This window comes from Caretta caretta, chromosome 1 (assembly GCF_965140235.1).
Source record: "Caretta caretta isolate rCarCar2 chromosome 1, rCarCar1.hap1, whole genome shotgun sequence".
In the NCBI taxonomy this organism is placed as follows: Eukaryota; Metazoa; Chordata; order Testudines; family Cheloniidae; genus Caretta; species Caretta caretta.
Genome location: NC_134206.1, coordinates 271,400,503 through 271,412,687, shown reverse-complemented (window position 1 = coordinate 271,412,687; position 12,185 = coordinate 271,400,503). Strand labels below are relative to the sequence as shown.

At 40.4% G+C, this 12,185-nt stretch overlaps 1 protein-coding gene across 3 annotated transcripts in view; it reads right to left on the bottom strand.

Moving 5' to 3' along the window:
• Window positions 1–12,185, bottom strand: part of CEP83 (centrosomal protein 83) — a 34,877-nt gene that overhangs the window by 9,066 nt on the left and 13,626 nt on the right. For 2 of the 3 annotated variants that reach the window (XM_048835578.2, XM_048835579.2), the window contains exons 6-11: window positions 11,562–11,813; window positions 8,691–8,822; window positions 5,518–5,632; window positions 2,987–3,131; window positions 2,563–2,712; window positions 1,790–1,865 (exon numbers count right to left, since the gene is read on the bottom strand). In XM_048835578.2, coding sequence (XP_048691535.1) covers window positions 1,790–1,865; window positions 2,563–2,712; window positions 2,987–3,131; window positions 5,518–5,632; window positions 8,691–8,822; window positions 11,562–11,813 — 870 coding nt within the window. The remainder of the gene's footprint in view (window positions 1–1,789; window positions 1,866–2,562; window positions 2,713–2,986; window positions 3,132–5,517; window positions 5,633–8,690; window positions 8,823–11,561; window positions 11,814–12,185) is intronic. The other variant, XM_048835580.2, reaches the window with a different exon arrangement.

The following is a 12,185-nucleotide window of genomic DNA, read 5'->3' as shown; positions in this document are numbered from 1 at the left end:
TGACAAGTAGTTTGGGATAATGGGAGGGAGAAGGAGGTAGTTGCCATGATATCTGGCCATTTGTCCCATTATGTCTTCGTAATATGGATGTCTTTTTTGTCCACTCTCTGGAACTTTTACAATACATTTTCTGTGGATAAGGCAAGAGGTTTCTTCTGAGGTTACAAGGAGGGAGAGATAGCATAAGGCAAAAGTCATTACTCTTTAGTACCCCTTACTAGCGCTCTTGCAGAAATTACAGAGCCCAGCAGTGAGACATTGACACTCATAAAATATTGAAGCATCACAGACAAATTTAACAGAAGTCAGTCAGTCAATTATCCAAAAAACAAAGGGCCCAACCTTACATGACTGTGAAGGGGAGTATGATCTCTGCACTCCCCTGCATAGCCTCCCTGCATGTCAGCTGCAAGTGCAAAAGAACATATGAACAGTTTTCTTTAATGTGAACACACATTTTGCCACACATTTAACTCAAAAAATCACTAAATGGATTTTCCTCAAATTCTAAAAAAACAAACAAAAAGCAGATTCATCTCCTGACTGTAAACAAGTATCAGAAATTTCAGATTTTTTTTCTGGGGGAAAGTTACATGTGCCTGAAGACAAGAGTACATAATATGTGCACCTCTTCACCATAACTACAAAGCTGTTATGAAATTTTAGAAGAGCAGAGTAAGTTGCAGGAGTTTTGGAGTATTAGACAACACTTACATTTGGTAGCTAGTTGGAGCTCAGGTAAGTGCCAGAATTCTAAATTTAACTCTGTTTCATAGTGGCAACAGTGAAAAATATTACATATTGTCTTTTAGAAGATCCCTGGGTAACCGAACTTGAGCTTTATTTCCCCTCCATGCTTATCTGGAAGAGAGCATTTGCCAACAGGGCACAGCACTCACTCACTCATGAAGTTAATGGGTGGGATTTTCAGGAGTGTTAAGTGTTGGTCTGACTCTGCTCCCATTGAAGTAAATAAGAATTTTACCAGATTTCACCAGTAACAGTTTGGCCAACACTTGAACATTTTTGATAATTCCACCCAAACGGTCTTTGGTATGAGATGTGGGCTTTTTTAAGACAATTACTAATGTCTTCACTCTTAACTGCTCTTTTTCACTGTAGACATCTACCTATTTTCCCAATCAGCTGAAACTGTGATTGGTAAATTCACTCTGGCTAAATAAGTAGGCAGCTTTTTCAAAGACATAGCTCCATAACTGCATTCTAGGGAAGCATGAGATATGTACTGCAGTCTCCCTTTCTTTAAGGATCTGTTAGGTTCATTAGTTACACAGGAGACAACATGGCCTATCAGGAGTTAGGAGACTTAAGATTGTATTTTCAACTCTGTTACCAATTCACGGTGCAATTTTGGCAAGCCACTTCACCTGAGTTTATTCATGTATAAAATGTCTGTAAAGCACTTGAAGAACCTTGGGTGAAAGGTGCAATGTAAATACAAAGTATTACCGAGAAACAGTTTATAAGTGTATAGAACCTGGCTCTCCAGTTAACAGCATTTATTAGGCCAAAGGACCAGCAACATTCTGAGTTCTGAAATCCTTAGAATACATAAAGAGTAAAAAGTACCTGAAGCAAAAGACTGTGATAAATCCATTTATAAGGGCTCAGAAAATACCGGCCCTCTATACAATTTTGCCATTTGAGTTTTAAAGAGCATTGAAAAAAAGAAGTTTTACTATGAACATAAGACTTCTTTGATTTAAATGAATAAAGGGATGAAGACCATTCACAGTAAAATATCACAGTATGATACAAAAACTCTTACCTGTTTAAGATCAGCATTTTCACTTTTCTCTTTTTCTAACTCCTCAGACTGAATAATTTGCTGTTGAAGTTTTAACCTAAAATTTAACATAGGTATCATTATTTTTGTCTAATTAAAACGTAACTATTCTAAAACATAACTATTCAGCTTGTTAGTAGTTAAACAGATCAGTCTGTTTAACCCTTTGAAAGGCTGATGACTCTGAACAATACACTTGCGTCAATTATAAAATAAGAAGTCATGTTTCTACTGTATGATTAGACTGCACTAATGTCATGGATTCCAATGATTTGCCTGATTTTATATATCCTTGACTTGACACTGGGGTTTATAAATGTGGATATGTGGATGTGATAAACAGTTGTAGAACTCCACTGAGAACTTTGACAACTGCTAAGTTAAAACTTGTACAGAACTGGAGGCTTACGGAGTAGGAGCAATCAAATTAGGCCTCTTGATTTGCCACATGTTCCTAAAACCTCAATTCTGGGGAAAGAGTGGTTTCTGCTGCTGTGGGCCTGAACCAGCAGCCACCAAGAGATCAGTTTTTAACATTTAACTAATTAAAAATGACTTTAAACAGCATTTATTGGGAGGGGGAAAAGATATTCTGCTTAAAATTCTGTAACCCATGACTCCTCTGAGTTTTGTTTTTTAAACTATACATTCTTTATTTGCCTTTTTATATGAAGCTACTATTTTTTTATTTTAAAATACTTTGTATATTTTTAAACCAGGTTTTTTAAAAAAAAAAAAAAAAACACATACATTACCTAACATTCTGAAGCTCCCTTCTGTTAGACTCTTCTGCCAGGTGCATAACACGCAATTTCTCTTCGTACTCATCCTTTTCAGATTGCCTCCAAGCATCTTGTTCCACTTTCATTTTCTCTAACTCACCTAATCTGTTCTCAAGTTCTAACCTGAAACAATGCTCAATATTTACACAAGAACTATTACAAGGACAAAGTGACAGCAAAAACGTTCAGTTGAATATAACATTAAACAAGTAAAGCATGCTGTCCTAGGGTGACCAGACAGCAAGTGCAAAAAATCGGGATGGAGTGGGGAGTAATGGGCGCCCATATATGACAAAGTTCCAAATATCAGGACTGTCCCTATAAAATCGTGACATCTGGTCACCCTATGCTGCCCCCTAACCATTTTTAAAACAGAGCAGTAAACAAGTGAACATACTTTTCTTCCTGTAATGCTGCAAGTTTTTGAAAGCCTTCTTCTCTGGCAGCTTGTACTTTACGAATGAGCTCACGATCCTTTTCTACTAAAAGCACTTTGTGGCGTTCAACTGCTGCCTTGAGAATTTCATTGTCTGAATGCAATCCTGTTTTATACAATATACACATCAGCATGATGAAATATTTAAAGTATTTAAAACATTTTACAAACATTGATAAAATGGAACTGTGAATCCACTGTTCACTCATACATAATATTCAACCACTTTAAAGAGATAAAATGTGCAAGACTTTTACTACTGTTAATTAAAAATACTTTAAAATAGAAAACACATTATTTAGAGACCAATTCTTATGTAATCATGATTAAACATTTTTCTAAAAATACTAAAATAAGCAGCACAGACTTCGATTAAGAACTGAGTCTGCAATTTAGATTTAGCAAACAGCCATATTAGCTAAACAGATGCCCCTGGATAAAACATTCCATTGTGAATATGGAAGGGTTAAATGAACAAATGCATTATATGCTTCGAGAGTACAAGCTGAAGTTGATGGGAAACTAATAATAAATCACTAATGGAACTTTAATGATCTAGTTAGAGCATATCCCCTGTTTTAATTCACTAAAACAAGATGGAGTGGAATTGGGAAGAATACGGACTATATTGAAAACCTGAAACTCTAATGTACCAGAGACCAGTAATAGTGGAAAACAGATTTGTGGAAACATCAACAGTAGTGGAAAAGTTACTGCCCCATGTGATTCTGAATAATTAAATACTATGGCTGTAAGAAGAAGAGTGAAACTCTTGTGTGATATTCAGGGCCCATGTACTCAATGGCAAGATGGACCTGACCCTTGATTTGTTAGGGCATTTATAGGCAATCCAGGAAGAAACTGAAAATTTTGCAACAGTTTCAGGTAAGTTTAAAAGTGAAGGGGTTTGTGGAATGAAATATCAAAATAAATAATGAAGTATGTACATTATTTATTTTAATATTAAATTAATTTTTTTCTTTTGTTCTGACATTTTCAGTGGACTACACATTTTTGTATTGACAGCAAACAACTATATTTCTAGAACTTTTGGGGGGAAGCTAGAGGTTTTGACAGCTTCTTTTTTTCATCCAGGAAAATGAGGGATATATTTTGGGATTTTTGGATAAAGTGAATGTTCCGCTAAAATGATCAGCTGTGAAACAGCTAACTGTGTTGATATTTAAATTGCCCCCAGGAAACTTTGGCATTCACACCCTATAGTCATATTGGAAATCCGGGAGGTGGGTGGTCACACTCCCGCAGAAGGGGTTAAAAGCAGCCCTGCAGAGGGCTGCGACTGGGAAATGGAGTGAGAACAGCTGGGGGAAGCTGTGGGGAAGCAGCCACAGCTGTGGCCAGCTCAGTTAGGGCCCAGCTGGTCCTTATAAGAGGGCTATAGGCCAGAAGCTGAGGAGTCCCACTCTAGCCCTGGAGTGGGACGGGCTAGCTGCCTGGGAATAGGGTGTCTGAGCAGCACAGAGCAGCGCTGGGGAAGGGCAAAGGGAGCTGGGGAGCTCCAGCCTGATAAACCCCCAGGCCGTAGGCCTTGATGAAGGCCTACAGAGGCACTGGGGCTGCAGAGGGGCAGCCTGAGGATAGACAAAGGCAGCAGGTCCTACCCCCTTGCCAATGATGAGTGGCCATTACACTGCAGTCTGCTCCAGTGAATGGGTGCTAGCTGATGACTGGCAGTAGCCACTAAGGCACAGTGGGTCTAGAGGGTTAGGGGTCCAGAGTGGGGGTCCTGCTGGGGCAGAACCCCAGGGAAAAAGGCACCGGGGTCTGAGAGAGACCTGGGGCCAGTGGCAGGTGAGACACCGGTGTGCGGGGGTGCTCCAGTGCTGGTGAAGACCTAATTCCTTGGACAGCCAGCAGGGGGCGCCGCACTGGTGAGTCTCGCCCTGCTACACACCCCTATAAGCTGTTATTTCAGACTGTCAATCTATTCAGGCAGACAACAAATGCACTGATTACATTCCAACCGTTTTTGGAAGATTTTCTTCAAAACCATGAAGGCTAGAAACAATCGTTTTTCTTCAAATGAAAGCCTAGATCCTTGGCCTAACTCTGTGGCAAATTCCATTGCTGTAGACTCATGGAATACAGGAGGTCCCGTTGGTAATCTTCTGTGGACATTAAAACCTTAGTTCAAGCACTAATTATAACAGAGAGAAAAAGAAACTGACTATACAATTTGGCAATAGTCAATAAAATTAACAAGGCAAGTTATCTAAATATGTGAATTAGCACAGATTATGCTAAAATGTTTCCTGGGTTCATTAATTTATATAAACTGGGAGTCATTCATACACAGCTTCTACACCTGGTGGATTAGGGGATACGGCAATGTTTTTAGACAGCAAATTCATTTTCAGATTGACTATCTTCACTAGAATAGATAATGTGTTTCTTCTGCAGTTAATTTTTATTGTAGTGTGATAGGAGCTGCAGGTTACAACAGAAACCATTAGAAACTAATTGCACATTACCATCCATTTCACTTTGAATCTTGTTTCTCTCTCTTTCTACCTCACTCTTGGCTCTTGCTGCCTCCAGTCTGACATTAGTTACTTCTAATTTGTGTGAATGCTTAAGTTCATCTACCTGTTAATTAGAAAATAAAACCGAATCACTAATATTATACCCTAGCAATTATTTTGATCCAAGCTTTTCAGATGGCATCATCCTTACAAGAAATTACTTTAAACAATGTTTTTCATACAGCCACTTCAGAGTTACCAAGCGTCCAGGTTAAGGATGCTATATATCCCATATCCACATAGCAACAATAAGGCTATTAATACACTGTGACTCCACAAATTATACTCCATTGCCACTTTCTTTCCATAAATCCTTCAAATTGAAGACACTGGAAATTCTTGGATAAATTACTGTACAAGTAACTTAATACGAGTTACTGTACATGCTTAATATACATGTATAATATACTTCTGCACTGTACGTCTCCATAGGAAAGATGTACTCAGAGCAGACACTCAACCATTTACCGAAGTGTCATATACTAGAGTTGTAGTAAGTCATGTTGAACCAGCCAGCTATATGCACCAGATTGGAAAGCTTACTTTTTAGAAGAGGCTTGTGCTCTTTATTTACTGTGATTTTGCACACCCAATGAGACAGATTGTATCTCTAAACAAAATGTGGTATCTTGAGACTTTCAAGCATACACCTCCTACAAGCAGATGTCCCAAAATTGTGCAGCTTGTGCTTAGAAGGCTGCTCACTTGAAGTGCCTCATTAAGACTTTGATCCAGTATTATGGACCTTGATGCTTTCTCCATTTTTATGTCAATCTGCCAGCACTCTAGCTTTCATGTTTTTCCCTCCTGGCTTAAACCTCCTCAACTTCTAGCCAAAATGAAGCTACAGAGATTCTAACAACATGAAGTGACACAAAAAGACAGGAAAAATAAAAATTCCACTGAAGACGTCCTTATTCAGTTCACTCTGACAGCAATTTACAGCATCTAGAATCATAGATTGCTACACAACTTTTTTAAAAATCCAATTGTTCATAGTTTTAAAATAATTTGAAACCAGATGCATCTTTTCTGAAACTGTAATGCATAAAAACTGCCCCATAAAAACAGTGGTTTTAAATAGGACATCAAATCACTAAAGGCAATTACTGCCTACATGAAACTTTCTATAGTTTAGGCTCTTACTGCACAGTAATTACATGGTCAGTGAGAATTAAATATCTAGAGGAAAGCACTTACAATGAAAATCCATTTGCAGTGACAAATGTACTTACAACCTGCTGGCACTTACAAGTTGTAAAAGGTTAAGAATGACACAGTAGCTTATTAAGTAACTACATTGTGGATTTGGATGCTTAAATATGAAGTTAATATAAGGAGCTTTCTGAGGCACAAACCTGAGGAAGATACATAAATCACTTGTGCACTTAAAGGACCTGGGTTCTGAAATAAGCTTGTCTGGATACACAGTGGGAGGGGAGTGCAGTGCTGGAGGGACCTACTGCACACATTCTTGGAGTAGACCTGCTTAGGTGGAAGTTTCTGCCCTCCAATAACACTACTATCTAGTCAAATTCCTCAGCACTCCTGCGGTTTTATAGAGAACAGCAATTCACACAACCTCAAGGCTCCATACCCCTTGTACAGCTTCTGATGGGGAGCAAACAAGACACAAAAGGTAGGGAAGAGCCAGGCTGGTGTTTTAGCTCATTTTTTTCCTTTTTTAAAGTTACCTGGCTGGCGTTCACTTTCCGGGACAGGGGCTTTCTTCTTATTTGGTCATACAATGCCTAGCTTGATGGAGCCCTGATGCCCAGGTGCTAATATAATATAAATAATTAGATAGATCAAATAGTTAGATAAATAAGAACTAGGTGTGTCACATTACATGATTAGGCATGTGGGTTGTTTGGTGTTTTGTCCTCTTCCTACAGAAGGTTAGAATCTTAGTGCATGGGGAAAATGTAGTTCAGGGCTGAGATTGTCTTTTTGCCTGATTTATTTTGCAAGTACTGGGTGTGCTTAAGCTCATCTTGAACAAGTTCTTGGATTGTTAAATTTGGACTGTGATTTGTTCCATCTTTCACATTTCTTGTGTTAGGTGTCTTTTTGAGCCATATTATGGTGCTAATAGCTGCTAAAGGTAATATTTTGAATGGATGTGTCTATTATTTTGGGGGGTATGTTCCAAAAGGCAGTAGATTAGTGTTTCCGTTTGTTTGTTGATTTAAAAAAACAAAAACAAAACTGTGTTGAAGGTATTTTGCATAGTATTGTATATGTGAGACCAGAACTTGTGGAACTGTGGGCAGTCTCAGAAATGGTGTAGGCAATCTAACCACAGTCTCTTCAGTAGAGACTGAAGGTATTAAGGTTTACTTTGGTTTATTATTTTCATTGGAATTCTCTCCAAGATGTACTGGGAAGAAGCATTGAGGATTGTTAAAATAATGTCTGTCCAAGCATTCTCTTCTCTGGGACTAGAATTCTGAGTATATTTTCTGATATACAAATGAGAAGTAAAGCTAACATTAAGTCAAATAATGTTTCTGGAAAATTAAGTTCTGTTTTGACTGTTAGAAGAAAGTCACCAGATGGGCACTTTTTAGAGCAGTTCCACAAGGAAAGGAAAATACAAAACACAGAGTTCTTTACTTCAGTCTAGTCTAATGAACGATTCATTAGACAAGAAACATTGTTTTTGTTCTTAGCTAGAATTATTTTAATAACCAGAAACCAAATCTTGATGATCCAATTTTTTTTTAGTTTCAAGCTCTAGCACTTTTGTTTAGATTTGTCTCAATAGTCTGATAATTTTTATTAAAGTAAGAAATCACAACCCTTATTTGATAGCACCAGACATATTTTATTAAGGGTTGGAAAAACCTAGTGTGGTACTAAATATGGCTCTTCAAGCACCACATCATTAAAAAAAAAAAAAAAAAAAAATCCAGAGAATGAGAAGGATAAAATCTCCTTATCTATCTTGCCATCTGTAATTAAAGAACATTTATTACAGGTACCATAGACTCAAAGGGCAGAAAATAGTTTTACATTAAAAACCAAGTGAAATATGGTTTTAAAAAGTCAGCTGAAACCACCTTTTCTTCAGGTTGAAACCAGATGTGAAAATATATTGCTGATACCACAAAAGCACTTACTTTAGTGGCCAAGGCACTGATTTCTCGTTCGGCTTTGTGCAGTTTGCTGGTTAAGAGAGTATTCTGCTCATTACTCATCTGTAGTTCTTTTTCAATGCGATCAATTTGGAGCTTAGCTGACTGCTTTTCTGCCTTGAATAAAAAAAGTATTTATAAGCTCTTTGGAGCAGCAACTATCTCTTGATATGCATTTGTACATTGTGTAGAACAATAGGGTCCCAATCTTGATTAGGGCTTTTTGGACACTACTGGCTTACATATTTATATTAAGGCTGCACATGTGTCACAGAAACCATGGATTTAGTGACTTCTGCAGCGGCCGATGATGGCTCAGGGCCAGCAGCAGCAGTTTGGGTGTGTGGGAGGGGGCTCACGGTTGGAGGTGGGGGGGGCGCTCTCTGGCTCCCACCGATATGTCCCTGCAGCTCCTAGGCCACATGTGCTCCCCAGCCCCCGACTCACAATTCCCTTGATGAGCACCAGCTTCACCCAGAACCACACTGCACAGGCACAACTTTACTGCGTTGTTTCCAGGATTGGAACCTCGCCCCTAAACAGCAGCCCCCACCACGCAGCAGCAAGACCAATCCCCTCCCGGTCTCCTACAGCCCCACCCTCAAGAGCCTAGAAACTGCCCAGGGGCCGCACCCATCCCAGCTAGGGTGCCTCCTCCCGCAGCAGTGGTGTCACTGTTGGCTGGCACCACCCCTATAGAGCACCCCCCACCCGATGAGCACCCCATTCCCCCACCTCTGTAACATCCCTTATAGAGCCCTCCCATGCTACACCCCACAGAGTCCCTCTCCCCCACCGGGCATTCATGGTCCGCCATACAATTTCCATACCCAGATGCAGCCCTCAGGCCAAAAAGTTTGCCCACCCCTGTCCTAGGCAGAAGGCCCAGGGGGTCCGCGTGCTGCCCATGCCCGCAGGTGCCACGCCCGCAGCTCCCACTGGCTGCGGTTCCCCCCAGCTAATGGGAGCTGCAGAGTTGACACTTGTGGCAGAAGCAGCATGTGGTGCCCCCCTGGCAGCCCCTCCCTGTAGGAGTTGCAGCGACATGCTGATCGGAGCCAGGTAGGTAGCCTGCCATCCCTGCCAAACCTCCTCCGCGCCCCAGCACCAGTGGGGGTCCCAGGCCACGAGCTGCTGCCCAGCCCCTCTTCCCAGCACCAGCACGGGTCCCGGGCCACCCCCCACCCAGCATCTGCAGCACCACCGGACCACCCCCAGAGCGCCCGCAGCCCAAGTTTTAGTTAAGGGTATATAGTAAAAATCATGGACAGGTCACGGGCCATGAATTTTTGTTTATTACCCATGACCTGTCCATGACTTTTACTAAAAATACCAGTGATTAAAACATAGCCTTAATTTATATTTAGTAGAGGTTTGCAGTTCACTATGTTCTGTCTCTAATTTACTCAGAGTAACACTTGTAACTACATACCCCCCCAGACTCATGCACCCCCCACATCCCCAAAGCCTTCTGGAGGCAAGAGGAATGGAGGCTTGGTTAGAGAGGTCAGATATTTACACCCTCATCCAGTAAACTGTTAGGCTGTCAGGATGTGTGTGCCTGCAAGCAGTGCTCCAAAAAGGCTTCTGTAGACACACCCCAGCACAAAACACCTAGAGTGTACCTCTGTAAAGTCAACATCATAAAGGATAAACAGTCTCAGTACTCTGCATTTTGCGGTGTTGGGAGACAGCACTTTAGTAAAATTTCAGGTAGATGCTTAACTCAGGACATTGACTTCAATCAATTTATTTTTCTCCAATAAGATTTTAAAAATTACTAAATTAAGATTAGAGTAGATCTAAGCATTATGAAGTGCATTTTGATAGGTCTTTAAGATGTCTTGCCCGTTTAAAAAAAAAAAATCTAACAGCAGTGTTTGTCAAGTTGTGGTCTTCAGACCACTTGATGGTAATCCACAGCAATATGGCAGGCATATAGTGCTGGCTCTTCCTTGTTTCTAACTGCTTTTACAGAAATACAGCTCACAGCAGTGTAGGGTGACCAGATAGCAAGTGTGAAAGATTGGGACAAAGGGTGGGGGGTCATAGGTGCTTATATAAGAAAGCCCCAAATATCAGGACTGTCCCTATAAAATTGGGACGGCTGAACAAACTATTGCAGTGAAGAGCTTAGGCACCTGTAAAAGTAAGATGGAAAGGAAGCCAGTCTAACTATGGGCTGCAGCTACACAGTAGGAAGAAAAGCCACCACAGACTGGAGCTGCCAACAGACAAAAAAGCAGGAACCATTAATGGGTCTGAAGCCCTCAAGCCAGTGAGGAATGTTCAGTGGAGAAGTGAAACCTGAAAAGCATGTACAGAAGAGAAGTAGGATAGATGGGACCTTACAGTAGGGAAGTATGTGCAAGGGGACAAGAAAAGGAAGGTAGGAAGTTGCGGCAACATGTTCAGGAGACATGAGTATCACGTGGTAGGTAAGCAAGAAGGAAACACATGAACAGAAGTGAGTGGGGCTAACAAAAGTAGATCATATAATTAACATTTTTTAAAAGGACAAAACTTTTATTGTATTAAAGACAATCAAAACACACACTATCCCAATATTAAATTCCAGTTAAGCAACTGAAATTCACACATGCATCTTAAGTGACTGCAAATAGAACTATGGGTGAGAATGGACATGGTCTGTAAGAATTTTTCAGTTAAGATGTAGCCCATGCTATGACAGAATTTGAGAAGTGATGACTTAAAAATAAAATCAGAAGTACAGAGTAAGTTCGGAAAATGCAAAATTTTTAATTCTTTAACATGTACATGGAACCAGAGTCTACTGGTCCCAAAACTTCCAAATTTATTTGCTGTGTTCCCCTGGGAGACAGTTAAACTTCTTACCTCCAGAGATCTCATTGTAGTCTGCATCTCTGCCAACTGCCGTACTTGTATTCTTTGGACATTATCTGCCTGCACGCCACTATTTTCTCTCTCTGCTCTTAGTTCTGCTACCTCAGCTTCTAAACCTTTTAATTTTTGATGTAGTTGAGCCTTTTCTCTTAGGAGTACCTCCACTCGCTTATTGTCTCTTGTGGGATCAACACTAAGCAGCTGATTATGCAGTTCTTCTTTATCTCTATCCAGTCTTGCTATCTAATAGTTATAAGAAAAATATACAACCGTTACATTATTTAGCTGTCAGTCACCAAAATAATACACAAGTTGATGATTAAGAAAAAATCACCAATTTGCATTAAACAGGGAAATCTATCTGCATTTAAATGTTAATTTATTTTCTTCGAGTAATAAGATCCACAGAACCACAACAATCTGACTTCAGCCTGCTGACTGTGCAGGGGACAAAAGTAGGCTTGTTGGCGCCTGCAATTAAAAACCCAGGGCTGGCCTGAGCCAGCTGACTTGGGCTTGCAGGGCTCAGGCTAAGGGGCTGTTTAACTGCAGTGTAGGTGTTCAGGATCAGACTGGAGCGAGGGCTATATGACCCTGTGAGGTGGAAGGAGCCCA